Source organism: Callorhinus ursinus, unplaced genomic scaffold (assembly GCF_003265705.2).
Source record: "Callorhinus ursinus isolate GAN/ISIS: 27379988/994484 unplaced genomic scaffold, GSC_fseal_2.0 scaffold41, whole genome shotgun sequence".
NCBI classification, from domain to species: domain Eukaryota; kingdom Metazoa; phylum Chordata; class Mammalia; order Carnivora; family Otariidae; genus Callorhinus; species Callorhinus ursinus.
Window position 1 is genome coordinate 4,591,999 of NW_027397103.1, and position 20,726 is coordinate 4,612,724.

Sequence of the window (20,726 nt, forward strand, 5' to 3'; positions counted from 1 at the left end):
ATAGCGATTTCATTTCCTTTGGATATATTCCGAGAAGTGGGTGTGCTGGATCCTGTGATAGTTCTGTTTTTTAATTGTTTGAGGACCTTCCAGACTGTTCTCCACAGTGGCTGCACCAGTTTGCATCCCCACCAATGGTGCCCCACACTCCTCCCTTGCTCCACACCCTCGCCAGCACCTCTCTCTTATCTTTTTGATAGTAGACATCCTAACAGGCGTGAGATGCTATCTCATTATGTCATAAAGGATTTTTTTAAAGCCTCTCTAATCATTCTGGCAAAGGGAAAAAAATGAATATTTTAGAGATGGCTTGACAAAGACTTTGTGTGTGTGTGTGTGTGTGTGTGTGTGTGTGTGTGTGTCCCTATGCAGTTAACAAAAAGGGGACTGTGCTCTGGGTGACTCTCCAAGTTGAGATGCTCTATTTTCAGGGAGCTGCAGGTGGGAGGGTTGGCTTGGATGTGTAGAGCCCTGGTTCTTTTATACAGGCCCTCAGGCCCTTGTGATTTGGGGTGTTCTGCAGAAATCTGGGAACCCTTGAGTGTGGGCAGAGAACCCACACAGTGGCTGCAAGAGCCCGATTTGTTATTCGAAGGGACAACCCCGGGACAGCACTGACTTTGGTGTTTTTATTCTTTTACAAGCGTCCCACTACTACAAATACAAGCAGCAGTTCATCTTCCCAGGTGAGTCCATGAGTGCGCTCAGGCCCCCCTGAGAAGTCGGCGGAGGGGCACGCACTGCTGGAATGGATGAAGGCAAGAGTTGTTGGTGTGGGCAAGCTCAAAGACGGTGGCAGTGGAACCACCAGCCCCCAGGGTCATGGCGAGCCATGGAGGCGGGACAGGAGAAGCTGGGAGGTCCCAAGGGCACCGTGGTACCAAGGAGATCCCGAGGCACAGCAGAAAGGCCTGAGAAGGTGGTCTGCAGTAGAAGGACGGGCCGGGGTGAGGAGGGGTCCAGAGCCACGTGGCAGGGGAGAGGTGGTCAGAGGGACTGAGTTGGGCACCGGGAGATGTGAAACCAAGTGGCCTCATCAGCGCAAAGAGAACTCAGGAATAGGGGGTGATTCAGAGGTGACCAGTGGGTGCTTCAGGTCAGAGGCTTGGGGCTCTGGTACCCCCTCGTTATCAATGGGGTATTTTGTTCAGGGTGCCGTCTTGGGTGCGTGTAAGCAGGAAAAGTTCAAGTGATTGAGGAAGGGAAAGAAGGGATTGGCCAGCCCCAGGGACCCATGATCGGATGAGAAGTTCCTAGCTGCCCCATCTCCCAGGAATCAGGTCTTTGGGGGAGGTTGTGGACTCCATGTTGGGTTTCTGACCGTCTCATGTCTGCTTCTCAGATGTGGTGCCGGTGCCAGAGACACCGACCCGGGCGCCCCAGGTCATCCTGCATCCAGTGACCTCGAATCCAATGTAAGTGGAACAGAGACCTCCTTCCCCTGTCCTGGGTCTTCAGTCTGCTCAGGGTCGCTGTCTTCTGTCTTCCTCTTCCTGGAATTGATGGGGTGGGAGACTGGGGGAGAGAGAGACTTAGGGAATGATTTAGGTAAAGAGAAGGAGAGAGAGCGTGACAGCGTCTCTCAGCCTGGGCCCAACGGACGAGTCAGCTCTGCTTTGTGTCCTGGCCTTGCTTGTCAAGGGTGATTTCCAGGGGCTGACCATTTCCTTAGGATCCCCAGACTCTTCTATGATCAGAAAGATAATGTTCTGCCATAGCTAGAGCTTGATGAAGGAACAGTTACCCTATGTCATTGCCCCCCCACCTTTAAAAAGCATAATTTAGGGTTACACGAGGGATCAGCAAACTACAGTCTATGGGACAAATCCAATTTGCCACCTGTTTTTATAACTAAAGTTTTATTGGAACACAGCCACGCCCACTTGTTTACAACATACTGTCTATGTGGCTTTCAAAGTACAACAGGAGAGCTGAGTAGTGGCAACAGAGACTGTAGGGTCTGCAAAGTCCAAAATATTTACTGTCTGGCCCTTTACGTACCAAGTTTGCTGACCTCTGGTTTGTACCATTATAAGAATAATCTAAGCTAATTTTGGAAAACATGGACTGTTCTGTAAAAAAAGAAAGGAAAAATCATCACTCATAGTAGGACCACTCTTAGAACTTTGACATGTGCTCTTTCTATTCATATTTTACCTGCTTGTGTTTCATGGTCTACACAGTTTCCAGCCAGCTTTGTCATCCCGTAAAGCTATAGCCTCACATTTTTTGTATTATTCTAGACCCTTTATAGGCATTGTTTTTAATGGCTGTAAAATATCATTATTGATGTAGAAAAATGTCTTTAACCATTTCCCGATTGCCAGATCTCCTATCCTCCCGTATTGCACTGTCGTAAATGACACTGCAATGGACATTTTTGCATGTGGCATCTTAAGCATCCTTGGGACACAGACTCTCTTTCCAGGTGGTCTCTTGGTGGTGCAGCCCCAAGTGAAACCACCTTCCTTGACTTCTTCGGTTGTGGCCAAAGTGGGGGGCATGCTAGGGACCTGATTTCGATTTGGCCAGCTTCCCAACTCCCATGTTTGCCTCCTTGGTTGTTCTTCTGGCTCTCCTAACTGCTCCATCCTTTCGGACCCGGGTTATGGACAAATGGTACATCTGTGACATCAAAGGAGCAGCAATTTGCCGGGGATATTGTGCTGACATCTAGCTCCGGATTGTTTCTCTGCTGCACGTAAACCAATTCCACAATTTGTGCAGGATGAACCCCAGGTTATTAACTGGCAGTCAGGGCGTGCCAGCGAACTACAGTCCGTGGCTGACTGCGATCTGCTTGAACGTGCATGGAGCGACGGGCTCTAACTCTTCGCAGAAGGAAATCATTTAATCGCCAGGCTACCGTAATCACGCCTGATGCAAGCAGAGGAGGGCTGCCTGTTCTGTCGTTGGGTGTGAGGGGGAACTCCAGCTGCATTGTTCCACCCAGATTGCCCCAAGCCATTAAGTTCCCAGCATTTCAGCTGTCACTGGGTGGTTTCATTCCGTACTGTAAATAACTCCTTAATATGAAAGCAGACAGCACTTTGTGACCCACCCTTCTTTCCCCTTCTTTTAATTCCTCTAGCCTCTCAGACTCCCTCTCACCTGGAGCCCCTCCAGCAAGTGGACTGGCCCTGTCTGCAGGGTCGGCAGCTTCTTGGGGTCTCAGGGTCAGGAGAGCAGTGGCCCCTTAAATGAGGGGTGGGTAGGGGGATCTGCTAAGCTTCCCCAAGGGAAATAGGAAGAGCTCAAGATGTTCATTGTGATTTTTTTCCTGCCACTGTTTCCAGCTTTTCTCTGCTTTCAGCAGCCCAGTTACTGTCTCCCCACCGCACTACACACACACACACACACACACACACACACACATCCTCTCCTCTGAAAACACACCTCCAGAAACACCTCACATCCCCATCACATTCCATGTGCTCCGACAATCCCCTCAGACCGCAGTACATACCCAGCTACACTGTCAACATACGGTGTGCCCCTAACATCCCCAGGAGGTACACCCAACTCCCATGCACCCAGAACAACCCCTACACAGAGCACATCCCATTGTACTCACGTGGTAGCTGATACATACTTAGCACTCACACACACAAACACACTGTGTCCCCCAGCACCCACACGTAGCACGAGCCCACGCTTAGCACAGCTGCAGCTCAGGAGCTCATGACTGCATCACCCTCGTGCATGGACACATCTGCATGTACGCGCGCACGCACACACACACACACACACACCTGTGTCTTCCAGTCCAATACGGTTTCGCTCATTCTCATTCCACACTTCCCGATTTGATGTGATTGGTAACATCCAACTAACTCAAACACTGAGAATTTTCAAAATACATCCAGTAATCTCCCTGGGGCATTTTTATCGTACTCCATTTACTCAATTCATACCTAACTTCTGTCCTGTGTCACTTTTAGCCTTTCTGCACAGTATCTCCGCGCTTGCTTTAGTCCCTTCAGTAGTGATATAATATTCCTCAAAGTCAGGAGCCATGCCAGTTTCGACTCTGTATCCCTCTGATGGCCTCACACCGGTCCTGGCATAGGCAGGTTTTCCCCGCTATCCGAAAGTAGAGCATTCCCATGAAACCTTTCATGAGCCAAATTGGTGTCATGCAAAGAAGCAATTATCATTCATTTATATGGAAAAATTGGGGGTGTCCCCCAACCCCCAAAATTACTTCTCTTAGATGAAGCCCAGATGCTCGTGGACACAGGTCAAAGCTCTGGTGGCTGATTGCTGAGATGCCAAGGGTAGCTCCCTGGGAAGGAGCTTGGAGGCACCCCTCACACTGCTCAGGGTGCACGCTGCCTCTATAATGGCTTGCTGCAAAACAAAAGCTGAATGCCATGTTCACTTTTTACCCTCTTTCATAAAAGCAAAAACTCTCTTCGAACTTCTTTTGGTAGATACCAACGTAGATCTTTCGTAAAAGCAAAATGGCGTGATGCCAGCTTTCAGAAAGCAGGGGGTACCTGTAATCCCGAACCCCAGGGTTCTCCCGTAAGATTCTGAACCCAAGTGAATTTAGCAATCTCATTAATTCTTTCCTAGCAAACACCCAGAGCTCTGAGGATCCTAAATGCCTATGGCATTTAGGCCAATGTATAAGGAAGCTGCTAGATTAGTGGAAACCAAAGCCATAAAGAAAAAATGAGCCCTGAGCAGCCCCGAAAATCTATTTAAAACAGTGTCCTTGTCATTTCTTCTTCATGGCGAGGTTATGGATTATTTTAGACACAAGTGTTGAAGTGCAAGTTGAGATAAAGCCTTGATGGTGAGGCCTTCTCATTCCAAGACTCTTCATACGTGGATAAATAAGACACCGACCTCCCTTTTCACCTGAGGGTCACATTTATTTTTCTTTCTTTAAAGCTTGGAAGGAAATCCATTACTTCAAATTGAAGTGGAGCCAACCTCAGAGGTGAGAGTCAGAGAGGGAGAAACACCTTTCTCCTGGGGCTGCCCAGTGCTTGGCAGAGTCGACGGATGACTTTAATGACTCAGAGGGCTTGGGGCGGGTGGGGACGGGGACAAACCTGTTTGATGGATGTTCTAACTCTGGGACAACTGACAAGGGGTGGGGGTGTCCAAGCGGGGGGGGGCCCTCCCAGCACCAAGCCTAATGGGCCGTTATATGGTGTGCATCATGGAAACGCTAGTTGTGTAGAAGTTGGCAAGAGATTTGAATTCTTAGTTGAAAAATCAACTTAGGACCAGGGGAATACCAAGGGGGATATGCCCCACTGCTTTCCAAAGAACACATTGGGGGAGGCAGTGTCCCTGGGGACACTGAGCTTGGCGGGCTTTTGAGAATGTTCTGGGGCTTCTTCCCATTGGCCAAAACTACTGGAGGAATAAATGAAATGTCCTGGGTAGGAACCATGAACTCCTCAGCCCTGTCACTGTGTCCTGAAGTGAAGGGAGTAGAACTAGGGTGTCCAGAGAAAATCATGTCCTTTCTGCAATTACTGGGCTCGTTGAAAAATTATCCTGGGGGAAGCCAATGGAGACTGTGTCATTTCTCTTGGGTGTGCTACAAGGGACAGCTTGCTCAGGTTTGGGGTCAGGAAGACCTCAGGCTGCCTCGTCAGGCCCCAAGCCTCTGGGAATCCCCACTGGCTGGAGCTCCTGCTGCTTCCTCACTTAAGCAAAAGAACCCAAGGGCCAGGGCACTCCCGGCCACCACGCTGGGAAGGCAGGTCCCTGGACCTTCAGCGTCTAAGGATTGCGGTGGTCACACCTAAGCATTCCTGGGCTGTGTGGGTGTGCAGGGATAAAAATGCAGAGTTCTGGCCCCAGCCTGCTCTTTTCTGATGCAGTAGCTCTGGGTAGGGCCCAGGAATCTGCATTTTCTCCGGAAGCCCAGGGGCTGTTGGATACAGGTGGTCAGGTGTGTGCAAGGGACTTAAGAGGCTTTCATCTCATTGAAAACCTCACACCATCCCCCAGGGTGGGGGGGCGGATTTTATTAGCTCCACTTTATGATGAGAAAAGCAAGTCTCAGAGAGGTCAAGCAGTTTGCCCAAGGTCACACAGAGGCCAGATTCCAGCTCATTTTGTCTGATTGGTAAGCCCATCCTATGAGCCTCCCTTCTACGCCCTGCTGCCATGGCTGCCGAGGAAGCCCGGGCACCTGGCCTGTGCGGAGGAGCTCTGACCTCTCCCCGTTTCTGACTCATCGGTTCCAAATCCCCTGGGGGGAAGCAAAAGGCACTCCATATTGGGGTGTTCTGTGCAGACATCTGTTGCACCCACAGTTCAGCCTGTTGTCTTTCTTACACACGCAGGAGTAGGCAGGTCAAAACATCAGGGCAGAATCGGAGGGCGTTGGAGATTAGGAGTCGAGACACCTGCTTCTTAGCCCTAGCTCTGCCTGGCTGTGTGATGTAGAGCTGGGCAACCTCCCAGGGTGACACCAACCATCCCAGTTTGCTGGGACCAAAGGGCTTCCCAAGGGGACTTTCATTTTTAAGGCATCTCTACACCCAATGTGGGGCACAAACTTACAACCCCGAAATCAAGAGTCGTATGCTCTACCGACTGAGCCAGCCAGGCACCCCCTCCCCAAAGGGACTTCTAGTGCCCAAACCAGGAAAGTCCAGCAAACCAGTATGGGTGGTCCCCTAGCGCTTCTCCTCTATGAGCCTCAGTTTCCCCCTTGGCACAAGAGCGTTGGATTATCATGATCTCCCTTTCAGCTCCTTCATCTTCTACGATTCTAGACAAGAGCAACCTGGGGCAAATAGATACATGTCCCCACCAGCTGAAAATGCACCTAGAGACATGTCTACACCCGGGGGGACTTCGTGGGAAGGCGGGGCAGGGGCAGGAGCTGCTCTGACCTCTCTCCCCTTTTCCGGCCACAGAATGAAGAGGGCCATGATGAGGCTGAAGAGTCGGAGGACGACTTCGAGGAGATGAACTTGTCCTTGCTCTCAGCCCGGAGCTTCCCGCGCAAGGCCAGCCAGACCAGCATCTTCCTGCAGGAGTGGGACATCCCTTTTGAGCAACTGGAGGTCGGCGAGCTCATCGGCAAGGGCCGCTTTGGGCAGGTGTACCACGGCCGCTGGCATGGCGAGGTGGCCATCCGGCTGATTGACATCGAGAGAGATAACGAGGAGCAGCTCAAGGCCTTCAAGCGGGAGGTGATGGCCTACAGGCAGACACGCCATGAGAACGTGGTGCTCTTCATGGGCGCCTGCATGAGCCCGCCCCACCTGGCCATCATCACCAGGTCAGTCCTGCCCGGGGCTGCCTGCCCCTCACCCCCACCATGGACTGATTCCCAGAGTCCTGCCTCTGGCAGAGTTGAGAAGGGAGTTGGGTTCTGGTTAACGCATCGTTCTGGCGAATGGAGCATCTCTAGCTCTGCCATTCACAATTATGTGGTTTTACGATTTGAGATTCCAGAAAATATTTTTGATACTAAAACCCTTTGGCAGAGCAGTGCCACAGGGAGAGCACCATAAGTGGGAAGGTAGGAAAGTTGGTTCGGGTTCCCCTGTGCTCCAAGTATTTGTGAAACAACATCACTGAGACTCACTGTCTCCGTGTGTAAACTGAACTGATTGGATCCAATCAGGGGATGGCAGACTTTTTCTGTAAAGGGCCCAGTAGTGAATATTGGTGGCTTTATGGGCCATACAGTTTCTGTAGCAACTGCTCAACTCTATTCACTGGGATGTGAAAGCAGCCAAAGACAAGATGTAAATGGATGTACGTGGCTGGGTGCCAATAAAACTTTATTTATAAAAGCGGGTGATGTGTTGGATTTGGCCCTCAGGCCCTAGTTTTGCCAACCGTGGGCTAAGATCGTGATGACTGTTATTCTGGCTTTCGTTAAAGCAGCAGATAACATTTGCAGGGCTTTACCATTGCTATTTTAAATATCCAGGATCCCTGATCTCTAGCTGCACAGGAGGGGTAGTGAGAAAATCTGACATTAAAAAAATGTCAGATGATAGCAACTTTCCTGAACTTGCTCTCTGAGATCACCCAGTGACATGGGGCATTGAAAAAAAAAATAGCTGTCGTTTCAGTTGAACAGTTGTGAAACAATCCTTTGGTGTGTTTTTAAACTCTGGTTGTTGCTCCCCCATTGCATTAGGACTGGCCACAGCAGGGCCATTCCTGGCGTGGCCTGGGATGCCAAGAGTCAGCTCTCTCCTTCCCATTCTCTGCTCAAGTGATAAGATCCTGAATACACAAGCCTCTCACCTTGGCAGGAGCTGTGAGCTCAGGGAAGAGCTGGTGTGTCTTTGGTCTGTTCCCTTGTGATACAAAGCATCCTTGAGCCCATTTATAAGATCTCAGTGGTCAGAAGAAGGTGTGTTATTGTCCCTTAGCATTGATTATACAGATGATGGATTGAATCCATGTGTCCAGTGGTAAATGTTTTCAAGGGATTGGAGATCGAGAGATGGCCCTTCAGTTCTCCCTAAACCAGGGTAAAAATGGTGGTTCTCAACCCTGAATGGGACAGAAGAGGCTCTCAAATACCCAGCTCATATTCAGGGGCTGAGCTGTTCTTAGGAGGTGAGTGTATCAGTAAGCTTGTGCTAAGTAACAAACTATCCCCAGTACTTCAGAGTTTTCCTCTATTCTGTGGACAGTTCTACACAGAGCCAGGCCCCGTGGCTGGGCTCTTGGACGTGTCTGTGGTCAGCTGGCAGGTCAGGCCAGGGGGCTGGTCACTCTTGGGTGTCCTCACTAACTTGTCTACAGGTTGGCAGGTTATCAGCAGGGGTGCCCCAATTCCCCTTCTCATGGTCTCTTATCTGCCAACAGCCTGGCTTGGGCTCATTCCCAGGGTGGTCTCAGGGTTCCAAGGGCAACAAGAGGTCGAGCCCTGATGGGCAAGTGCCTTCCACACCTCTGTCCGTGTTGCATTGACTGATGGACATTGGCCAAAGCAAGTCACGTGGTCAACCTAGATTCAAGGCATGGAGAGACCGTCTGCCTCTGCAGGGGAGGGTTTGCAATATCACATTGCAGGGCCACAGATGTAGGGAGAGGGACAATTTGTGGCCACTTGTACAACCTGCCACAGCTCCTTGCCTCCTCTTTGTTATCCAGAATGTATCGTCCTCATGCATAGCCCTTTATTTGGGGTGCACACATCTGGTTGGAAGGTGGTCTCCCCCCCAACACACACACACTGGTCTTCTGCCTATTGCTCCCACCAGTCTGTCACTCCCAAATTTCTTTCTGCTCACCTCCTCACCTTCTGGCCCTCTAACCCCTCTTTTTGACATCCCCAAACTAGAAATTCCAAACCCATCATCTATCTGTTGCCTGGCCCTTCTAAGGACCTCTTGCCCCCCACGCTCTGACTTCCGAAGCATTACTGGTGGAGCCCAGTACCCCAAGCCTCCCTCACCCCTTTCCCAGGGGCTGGCTAATTGGAAGTGGACAGATTCGGTTAGCAGTCATCCTTGAGAAACGAGTGGTCATTATGAAAATGTGTCACTCATCCCGTAAGCCAGCTGCATTTGTGGCCCCTTTCTATTGTGTATAAACTCTACGCCCTGCCCCCTCCCCAAGCGCCGTAACGGCCTGCAGATTTCACAAATAGCGCAGCCTTTTCCTGGCACCGTGATAAAGACTCTGCCGCTTTGGGACGTGTAATTGGTCTCTGAAGTGTTTTGGTATTTTGTGTGAAGAAGCCAGATGAGCCCCAAAGAAGTGGCATTTATTCCATATTATTGTGTCATTATATATTTATCTTGGGGGGTTCTGTGCACCCCCTTCTCCCATTTAGCACCACACACTTTTTGACCATCAGATCTCTTATCTGAATGTTCAGTTTGAAACCCGATATTTGAGTAATTTGATTAATCACCTGCATCCGCATAATTGGCTGGCCGAGGTCGATGGTTGGACAATAGCCAACCAACTGGAACAATTTTTGGACCCTGGATTTATTTTACAGGGAACATAAGACGAGATAATTACCTGGCATATTCCAGCTAAATTCACAATGGCGTGTTCTAGCCAATTACTTAGTAATTATCATCGGAGTTAACAAGTATTTCTAAGATTAGCTTCCTTGTAATGTGATGTGTATGGCTCTTAGGGAATGAGTAATAACCAACTAGTTACCCAATTGCTATATCCACAAATACAATTAGCAGCAGGATTGCTAAATCGTTTCACGATTGGGTCATTATGAGATTATTGCAAAGCTATTGGTAGTCTGCACAATTGCTCATTTAAAAAACTCCAAGTGGAATTTGAAAGCCGATTGAGCTGAATGAAAACATCTCTCATCCTTCCGCCTTGCTGCAGAGTTCCCTAGGCCTCAGTGTCCCCATCTGAAAAATGAGGAGGTAGAAAGAAGTAGGTGCGTTCTTTGTGGCCCCTTCCTCCATCATCAAGGCCAGCAGCATCGCCTCTCCCTTCCGTGGTCGCATGGCCTTCTTCTGTGGTCAGATCTCACTCGTATAAGGATACTTGTGATTGCATCTAGGACCCAGCCATCCAGAGACATCATCTCTCATTTCAACACGCTCAACTTCTACAAAGTCCCTTTTGCAATATTGAGGTAACTTTCACAGTTTCCAAGGATTAGAACCTGGATATCTTTGGGCTCCAGTTTTTAGTCTATCCCATCACCTTGGACCTAATGAATCAAGTCTGTTTGTAGGTTAAGACTTTCTAACCAGCCCATTTGAATCCAGTTAATACTTGGGAACCACACCTGGGGAATATTACCGGGAAGTACCTACTTGTGCCCAGCGCTGATGCTAGATGTGTCCAGCTAGTGCAGCGGGAAACGGAAACAGGAAAGTTTTCAAAAAAAAAAAAAAAAAAAAACCCAGACAAAATGACTAAATAATTAGGATCTCAGTGGGAAGAAATTTGTTATTTATCTGGTAACAGGAGTATGGACCAACCTACCTTAGCTGTGTGCCATGGAGACAAGACCAAAGCAAAATGCTACAGTTGATGCCTCCAAGAGGCCCCCCTCCCCCGTTAGGAGGAACCTAATTCCATTGAACCCATCTGGGCCATATTACAGACATAGAAACTGACACCAGAAGAAGAAAGTGGGGCCGGGACAGGAGCCCAGGTCTCTAACAATGCACTTGATCCTCCGACAGCTTGAAAACCCCGTTCTCCCCCAGTGCTTGTCCATTCATTCAGTCAGTCATCAGATATTTAGTAAAGACGTTGAGTGCCAGGCACTTTGCCGGATGCTAGGGGAGGGTGGTGAGCAAGATGGGCATGGACCCTGTTTTCAGAGTGCTGTCGTTCTAGTGGGGGGAGACAGACTAGTGCTGAGTAGTAATGAGATCATTTGAGTAGGTCCCAGCGTGTTGAAGGAACTGAACCAGAGCTGTGCTACAGAGGGACTTGGGGACTGGAGTAATTTTAGGTATGCATTGTGGGAGGGAAGATCCAGGCAGCGGAGACCTGAGTGCAAGGAGCCAGCTCTGCGGACATGGTGCAGGGCGCACTCAGCAGAGGGAGCAGCAGATGCAAAGGCCCGGAGGTAGGAATGAGCAGGGTGTGCTTCGGACCAGAGAGAAGACTGTGGTGGCAGAACGTGGTCGGTGAGGACAAGGGGTGGGAGGTGAGAAAAGAACCCAGCAGGAGCCAGACTGGGGGGTGGGTGGTGCTCATGCCTGGTGAGGTGGGCACCGACGCCCACAGCAGCCCCTCAGCCTCCACGCTATATTTGAGGCCAGATCATTCATTATAGGGTCTGGCCTGTGCATTGCAGGATGGTTAGCAGGATCCTGCTCCCTACCCACTAGATGCCAATAGTACTGAGTCTCTAGTTGTGAGAACCAAAAATGTCTTCAGATAGTGTCACATGTCCCCTGGGGCAAAGTTACCCACAGTCGAAGAACCGTTGCCCCAGAGTCTCTGATTTAATTAGTCTCTGTAGGCCTCGGGTTCTGTATAAAACCTCCCCACATGACTGTAACAGGCAGCTGGGAGACCCCGCCAAGACCCTCTGCTGTAGGTAGGACCTGGAAGGCTGACGAGAGGTCTGGATTTTATGCTCAGGGGAGCAGGCAGCCTTGGAGGGTTGTGGGCAGGGGCGGGAACTGGTGTCTTCAAGGACAAAAATGGAGAAACTCCCAAAATAGAGGGTAGGGGCTCAAGGAGAGTATTTTGACAACTGCAGAGGCCACCAAAGTTCAAGGAAATGGCAGTTTATCTGCCCTAACTTCCCATTATGGTCAGAGCCGATGACTTCACCAGGCGCCAATGTCCCTTTCCCCTCATGCCAGCCCGCTGCCCTTGGCGGGACCAGGAAGCGCTGTTAGGAGGCCTGCCCTACCGTGGTTAGCGTTCTGCCTGGGGGTCTGCCTCAGCAGCGGAGATACCGCTACTCCACTCACCAAGGCTGGGTCTAGAGAGGGAGACGTTGCCCATTCTTCCCAGAAAGGTTTATCACAATGTCCCAATGCCCTCATTAGCTTCTGCTCCAGCCCTGTCTCTCTGGAAAGGAAGACTCAGTGAGCTCTGGGGCCAGGTAGAGACTATAGTTCCATCACGTGGTTCCTTTTCTTGAAGCTGAGGAGGCACAGCTGACCCTCCAGTCTGAAACCATTTCCCTGCTTGAGGGGCATTTTTTTTAATGTTCATAAATGCAGAGCCCCCCGAATAACACCAAAACAGCAAGAGATTCCACCAACCTTCAGCAAGTACTTGGCTTCAGGCCAGGCACAGTGATGTTCTCCCATTTATTACTGTGCCCATTTTACAAATGGAAGAACTGAGGTCAGACAAGGCAAAAGGAGCCCTTGCCCAGGTCATAGAACAAAGAACTGGCAGAACTCGGAATTGAGCAAACATGTATCTGACCTGTGCCCCGGCTGCCTCAGCCAGGTCCAAGGGAGGAGGCAAGAATAGTCACCCCTGATCATATCCGACTCACCTGGGGGACTTGATAACACCATAGGAGCCATGCCCCATTTCAGTTCAATGCCCCAAAGCCTCTGTCTTTTTTATTAAGTTCCAGAGGATTTGGTACACCACAGTTTACAAGCCATCGACTTATTAAACTGGTTTCATTTTTTGTAGCTTTGATTCTGTTTATGTACTAAAATACCCCGTAAGTTACTACGGGGCCAGCATGCACGCATGCACGCACATGCACACACACACAAACACCCCCCTTCCATAGACACTCCACGTTACACGTTTTCTCTCCTCTTTCTCTGTCCCGCTCTTTATCTTATCAAACACACACTCACTTTCTCTTTCCCAGCAGAAGACTTATATTATTTGTATTAGCAACTGACAAAGTTCCCATGGCCCACAGAGCCGCCTCCCCCCACCCCCAATCTTTTTCTAGAATCCCCAGATTATTTACAGCCATGCTTCATAGCATAGACCCCTGGCTAGCATCACCTGGGAACTCTTGAGAAAGGCAAATGGAAGATCAAGAATCCCCTCCCTCGCAATCAGGAGCTCTTGGGGTAAGCCCATTGTCTGGGTTGTAAGTAGTTCTCCAGGAAGTCTGCCCTCCGCAGCCATGCGTGGGACCCTGACTGAGTGCCCGGCTGTGTGCCACTTCTCAGAACACTGTTCCTATGGTTCATACAAGACTTTCCATTCCAGGAGAAGAGATGGTCAGTAACAAATCAAACAAGATAATTAAAGCATTGCGTTAAGTGCTGTGAAGGCCACAAATCGGGGGTGGGTCAGAGTGACAGGAGGGCTGCTTTGAGGAGGGGCTGAGGAGAGGTGTCTTGGGGGAGGGGACGTTTGAACTGAGAACGATGAGAAGCAGCAGGGAAAGAGCAGTCCAGGCAGTGGCATAGCAGGTGCAAAGGCCCTGAGGTGGGAATGAGATGGGCACATTTGAGGACCAGAGGGAAGCATGTGAATGATCGCAGAGTGATAGGGGAGGGCCTGCAGGGCCTCAAAGGTGTGGATAAGGGTGTAGAGTTTATACTACGGCAGTGGGAAACGTGAAAGATTTTAAGCAGGAGCTAACTCACACCACTCTGGAAGTTTCCAGATGGCCTGGCTGCTTGCTGCCTCCACTTACACACAGCTAGTTAGTTGGTTCAGTGTGTCAAAAAACATCATCTGGCTGAGAGCAGTGACAGCATCAACCTAGCCCAGCCCTGAAGGACACAAGCAGAGGAAACGGGATTCTGGGGTGTCCTGGCTGTCACCGGTATTTCCACCTGTGTGGGGGATGACTGAGTGGTTCCTCTGTATTTGGGAGCACCGTGAATTTCAGGAGGCCTTCTCAGGGATGGGAGTAGGAGGGAGCAGGAAAATAGGGGCATTCCATAAACACCTTGTTGTGATAGAGGGGTTTGGGATGTGTGCCCCAGGAAAGAGAAGGAAGACCAGGATTTCCCCACTGCTTTCAGGAAGATTTTTTTTTTAATTTCTCATTGGGCGAGTGTCCTCAGTCCCACCCAGTCGTTGGGTGCCCAGAGTCTGAATGCAGCTGTGAAGTCGTATGAGGTTGGCTGGATCCCCCCGCTGCACGCGCCCAGCACCCAGCCCCACCGGTCTCCCCCCAGGGACAAGGTAGTAATGAAATCCTGCAGGGCCTCGTTTGCACGGCATTCTAAATCTGGTCAATATCAGGAGCTATTTAATAGACTACTTCCGACTCCAAGTCAGTTCTTGTTTTTCATGCTTTTGAATATAATAGCACCAAGCTGCACTATTTAACAGACAAACGGAGGACCCTGCCTTCTGCTAAGACTGTAGTAACTCCGTGCCCGAATGAGATCTTGACTTGCTTTGCCGGTAACTCTGTATTTGTGGGCTTTCTGATTTTTTCCCCCTTCAGGCCAGTTTGATTGTCCTAAATATAACATACAAGAGTGGGGGTGGGGGGGCGCTGAGCACATGAAGATCCCGTCCCCCGTCATCTAGTGGAATCGTCTTCCTTTTATGTTCAAAAAGCTGAATTGCTTTCCCTTTATAAAGCACAGCTGAAAAGGTTTTTTTGTCTGTGGCTGCCTTTAATTGTGCTGGAATGTGAAGCACCCCGGGACTTTTGTGAAGGAAGCGCTATAAATGCAGTGCATCATTATCATCATTGTTATTAACATCATCTCTGTGCATCGCATATGCCTGTTGGTAAACCATCGTAGGACCAGCAGAGGACTTGCCTGGGTGAAGACTTCGCCACTGGCCACCACGTTCCTCGAACCTCAAAGATTCTGAATTAGCGTGCAGGCCATCTGTTATCACTTAACAAGTAACTTGTGTGTCTTATTAGGCAAGTGATAACTTGTTATTGAAAAATGCAGAACAGCAAAGAAAAGAAAATGAAATTCACCTGTAATGTCTATGGCCAGAGGCAGTCACGTGAACATTTTGGTGTATATCTTTCCAGGCAGTTTTCTCAGTAGACATGCAAACTTACAGTTTGTATTTGTCGCGGTAACAGTAGCTGCTATAACAAATAAGTCTTAAAGCTTTTGATGGCTTTATACAATAGAAGTCCCATTTCTTGCTCACATAATAGTCCAAGATGGCTATTCCTGGATGGTAGGTGGCTATTCCTCAGGTGTGGAGGGATCTGAGACCAATCCCATCTTTTGGATCCATCCCTGGGGCTCAGAGTCCTCTGCTTCTAGCTGGGGAAAGAAGAAAGTACATAGAGGTTGTGTGGGATGTTTCAGTGAGCCATACTTATAAGTGGTACATGCCTGTGTCATGGGTTGGCACAGTCCCTCGACCACACCTGACTGCAAGGGAGTCTGAGGAATAGCCAACTGTATTCCTAGGAGGAAAATGACATGGATTTTGGTGAAGAGCCAGCAGCTCTTTGACACACACACACACACACACACACACACACACACACACACACATTTATGGATAGCTCTTCCAACCCATTGAAGATAGACTCATCCAACAATCTTGTTCTATGACTTGCTACTTTCACCAACTACGTGTACGAATGCCCTGTTTTTTGGATTTGGGTCTATTGCAAATTTCTTCACTTTTGTGTACCTCTGTTTCCTTAACTATAAAATGGGTTGACCTTTTTGTCTCTTGCAAGGTAGTAATAAGAATTAGAGATCAGGCTATAGCTTAATGCCTCCTATAACCAGAGGTGCTCAATACCTTGTATCTCCCAGTTGCTATAATAATAATGATGCTATCCTAACAACGATGATGGCAACAATGATAGTGGAGGCAATTAACATGAGCGTATTTCCTCCCAGGTGCCAAGGCCTCCTTGGTTCTACAAGCAGCAGGTGTTTTGTGTTTATTATATCAAATGATATGAGGTGATGGCTATGGCTTGACCCCTTGGACTCGTGGCTTGTACCTTGTACCTCTCTGAGCTTCAAGCCGTCCTCAAGGAGATGTTGAGAAAGGAGCTGGATATACCAGTCTCCAGCTTGGATGGAAGGTTGAGGCTGGAAATAACCATGTGTGAGTCATCTGCAGAGAAGTGGTGACTGAAGCTGTGGGCTTCTGTGGAAGCTGAGGTCATCGAGGGAAGAGCAGGAGGTTGCCCAAGGACGGAGCCTGGAGCATCTCTGGCGTGGGGTGTCTTGGTGGGGAAGGGTCACCGGGCACAGGGGATTGGGAAGAAGCAGGCAGGGCTAGAGGAGCCCAGAAGAGCATGGGGTCCTGGAGCCAATCCAAAGTGGCATCCCACTGCCTCCCTTTCCCCATTCCCTTGTAGGACATCGCCATGTTTTATTTTCACTAGAACACTTCTCACCATAAGGTATTATCTTGTTCCTCAGTTTGTCTGCTTGCTTTTTGTCTCTTTTTCCTACATCTCTTCCCCCACCCTAGAACATAAGCCTGGGGAAAGCAAGACCTCAGCTACTTGGCTCACCTCTGCATCCCCAGCCTCTAAAACCCTGGGTCCCCCTTAAATACTTGTTGAATGAATGAATAACCATTTCCAAAAATATATTCACACGCATTATCACAGCCTGCTCCTCTAGGCAAGTGTAGTGGCAGACAATGAATGGTACTGTTTACTCAGAATCACTGAGAAATGAGTGGGACATAAGTAAAATATAGTACAAACTGGGTGGTGTGGGGGTGGCTATAGGGTGTGGGAGAATTAACAGAGATCAGAAGAAAAAGATGCCAACTGTGTGATGTAAATTATAATGATAAAGAGACGGAGTGATCTGGGGGCATTGGCCCCAAACACTCATCATGTATAAGGCCCTGGGTGTGATGGTGGGAATGAGGAAGCGAAGGCATGCCCCCTGAAGCTCACAGACAGGTAAGTGGGATGATTCTCAGTATCCTTGATCTCTGCAGTAGGATCCTAGGGAGCTGTGGGGGCCCAGATCTGGCCGCTGACCCAACCAAGGAATTAGCCAGATGGACAGAAGCTATTGGCATTCTTTTTTTTTTTTAAAGATTTTATTTATTTATTAGAGAGACAGCACAAGCACGGTGAAGGGCAGAGGGAGAGGGAGAAGCAGGCTCGCCGCTGAGCAGGGAGCCCAACACGGGGCTCCATCCCAGGACTCCGGGATCATGACCTGAGCCGAAGGCAGAGGCTTAACCGACTGAGCCACCCAGGCGCCCCGTTATTGGCATTCTTAACAGCAAGACCCGTAATGCAAAGGGTTGAAGGTGGGAAGGGACAAGATGGGGAAGAGGCAGGGGAGTCCGCAGCTGGGGTATAGGATCCATACGGGTAAAATAGCGGGAGCTAAGGAGCTGGAGACGGTCTGAAAGGACCTTGTGAGCCAAGCAAGCTAAGGAATCTGGACTTTTCTTGCAGAGGCTGGGGGAGCCACCCAGAGTCTTAGCCAGAAGAGCGACACCGTTCGGTTTGCATCTTAGAAAGACCACTTTGGGTCAATCCCTTTCCTTAGAGGAGGTTGCAGCAGGATTGTTGATCTATTTCCCCGCCCCCTAACCCCTCCAAGAATGGTGTGGACAGTGTGGACCCTCATCAGGCATCAGTGGGAACAAATTCGGGTTTCCATGCCCCCGGTTCTAAAAGATCCTTGGGCTGGCTCCCTGAGTGAGGGGAGAGCAATGGCAAGCTGCCAGTCCTTTGGAAACAAAGGCGTCTTCAACAGTGTTCACTATTTACCCGAGTTAAAAGTAGCTAGCTGCGCTCCCATGTTTTGAAGGCAAGTGTGGGCAACATCGGGTCCTTAACATGTGTTCCAGAAACCAGAGGGACAGTTTCCTCAGCTTTGCTGGCAGGCCATGGTTAAACAAATTCAGGAGCACAGGGGTAGCCTCCCAGAGGAAGGCAAGGTTGCAGTTAAAAGCTGGTTCTCTGCCATCTGATTGGCCTGAGTGCGAATACTGGCTTTTCTGTCTTTTGAATGGGTTTAACGACCCTCGGAAGTGGGTACCATTCCACTCCCCCATTTATGGCCAAGGACACCAATGAAGTAGGTGCCTAAGGTTATAGAAATTTGGGGGGAGGGAGGATTTGAACTCAGGGTTGTCTGATTCAGACCAAAGTTCGTATCAATCACCAACCCCCTTCCTTTTTTTTCTCTTCCTTGCTGCGCATAAGTCTGTCGCTCTTTTGAATGCCCCTGGGGCCTCTTAGAACCCTGCCCTGCTGGTCCTCTCCCCTGGGCAGGTTGGGGGGTGTGGGGGAGGCTGACCTACCTCCAAGTCTGGCTCATTGTCCGAACCACCGAACTTACCTGGCTTATGACTTGTTGAGTTGGCAGGTGCACCTTGAAACCTCTCCCCTCCCCTCCCCTTGTGGTGGCCTCCGGGGTGATGTGGGTGGGCAGGGGGTCAGAAGTGTCACATCAGTGTGTTTTCATCGCTCTGGGAACTTGCCAGGCCCTGGGCTATGGTTTGATGTATTCCCCCAACTGGCCACGGTTGCTTGGGCACTGCTCAACTTTTGCTTTGTCCCTGCCTGGTCGTGTTTAAAATAATTAAGCCCATAAATCAAATAATAAATAGATATTGACTCTTTGTCATGGACTCTATCAGGATTGATTGACCAGTGGGAATGCTGCTTTCCTCAATCAATGGGGAGCCAGGGGGATAAATAAATCTTGATAATGACTGGCAAGAGGAAAATCAATACGTATATTAATATATGCTTTGGGAGCCTGTAACTTTGAATGCGAAAAAAGAGTTTGTTTTGGCAAAATAATGCAATATATGTTAAGAAAAAAAAAAGAAGAAGATAGCAGGAGGGGAAGAATGAAGGGGAGTAAATCGGAGGGGGAGTCGAACCATGAGAAACGATGGACTCTGAGAAACAAACTGAGGGTTCTAGAGGGGAGGGGGGTGGGGGGATGGGTTAGCCTGGTGATGGGTATTGAGGAGGGCACGTTCTGCGTGGAGCACTGGGTGTTATGCACAAACAATGAATCATGGAACACTACATCAAAAACTAATGATGTAATGTATGGTGATTAACATAACAACAAAAAATTTAAAGAGAAAAAAAAAGAGTTTGTTTTGGCAGAAGAGGGGAACCAGGGAGGCAGGGAGCATAGACAGACAGACAATCAGGATCCCTAGAGGCAGACATGGTGCCCGGCATACCGCAGGTACTCATTGATTTTTTTTTTTTTTTTTTTTTTTGTGAACTACAGAAATCCAAGGAAAGGTCTGCTTTAAAGAGAAACTGTATTTAGTGTTTACTTTTTTTTCCATTCTCTGGATGATGGGTCTGCCCGTGAGCTGCACCCTCCTCTGTTCTGGAAGGAAAGAGAGGAGAGAAGGACTGGAAATGACAGGGAACAGAGATTAGGCTGCCTAGGGGACCGGCAACACCCACTGAGAAAGAGATTGCTGAACTCAGGGACAGGGAGCAACATCAAAAGAGCTTGGTTGGCACGTTGAGTGTAAGGTGCCTCTGAGCCTTTCAAGGGGTGATGTCAAGTAGGCATTTAGACCCATCGCTGTTCAGAGTGCAGGTCTGGACACGAGGTCCAGGGTGGGCAACGAGCTGTGCTATGAGAAAGGAGGAGCCACACGCCTGGGGAGAGAGGGGCTGGGCCGGTGCTTTCTCATAGCGGAACTCCCGGATGAGGCCCGAGAATTGGTATTTTTAACCGGTTCCCGGGTGATGCTGATGCAGTAGGCATCAGGGCATGGGGGAGAGAGAGGTAGATGAGAAGAAGGCAGGGTGGGCCTCCTAGGAGGCCTGTTCAGGAGGGGCCAGAGAATCGAGGAAAACCAGGAGGGGTATGTGATCCTAGAAGCCTGGGGTGGACAGTATTTCAGCAAGGGAGAGAGCGGTCAGCAGTTTCAGAAGCTGGTATGGAAAGGCCAGGAGGGATGCAGCTGGAAAAGTGTCCCCTGGAGCTCTTGCGGCCTTAACGTTTTGTTGGCCCATGATTTTTACACCTATTCGCAGACTTTCCTGTTTACCTGTCCAGTGACGTTTGACAACCGCACCTGTGTGCCTAGGTGCGTACCGTGTGAATTTCCAGGTTAGGGCTGGGGTTCATGTGGGAATGGAGCTCTTTACCCTCTGAGCCAGAGGGACGGTGACTGTTCCGGTGATGCTAGTGACGGGTTCGGAGGGGGCGGAGGCCCAGCTGGAAGACCCATTCCCAGGAACAGTTCCCAGCAGGAAAGAGCTGAAATTCATCAGAATGACTGTATGGATTCGCTGAGGCTGGAAATGAATCCACTTCTGGGAGATGTTCTCTCTGGGCACGGCACAGTATTATTTTCAAAACCAAGCCTTGATGTTCAGCCATAACTAAACGTAAGGAAGGGAAGTTGGTTGCTTGGTTGACTTGGTTTTGTGTGTGGGGGGGGGGGGGGGG

At 49.6% G+C, this 20,726-nt stretch overlaps 1 protein-coding gene across 3 annotated transcripts in view; it reads left to right on the plus strand.

Annotated features, from left to right (window-relative positions):
- KSR2 (kinase suppressor of ras 2) overlaps positions 1 to 20,726 on the plus strand; it is a 426,580-nt gene that overhangs the window by 335,804 nt on the left and 70,050 nt on the right. For all 3 annotated transcript variants that reach the window (XM_073881039.1, XM_073881037.1, XM_073881038.1), the window contains exons 11-14: positions 645 to 686; positions 1,343 to 1,415; positions 4,900 to 4,948; positions 6,894 to 7,261. In XM_073881039.1, the coding sequence (XP_073737140.1) occupies positions 645 to 686; positions 1,343 to 1,415; positions 4,900 to 4,948; positions 6,894 to 7,261 (532 nt within the window). The remainder of the gene's footprint in view (positions 1 to 644; positions 687 to 1,342; positions 1,416 to 4,899; positions 4,949 to 6,893; positions 7,262 to 20,726) is intronic.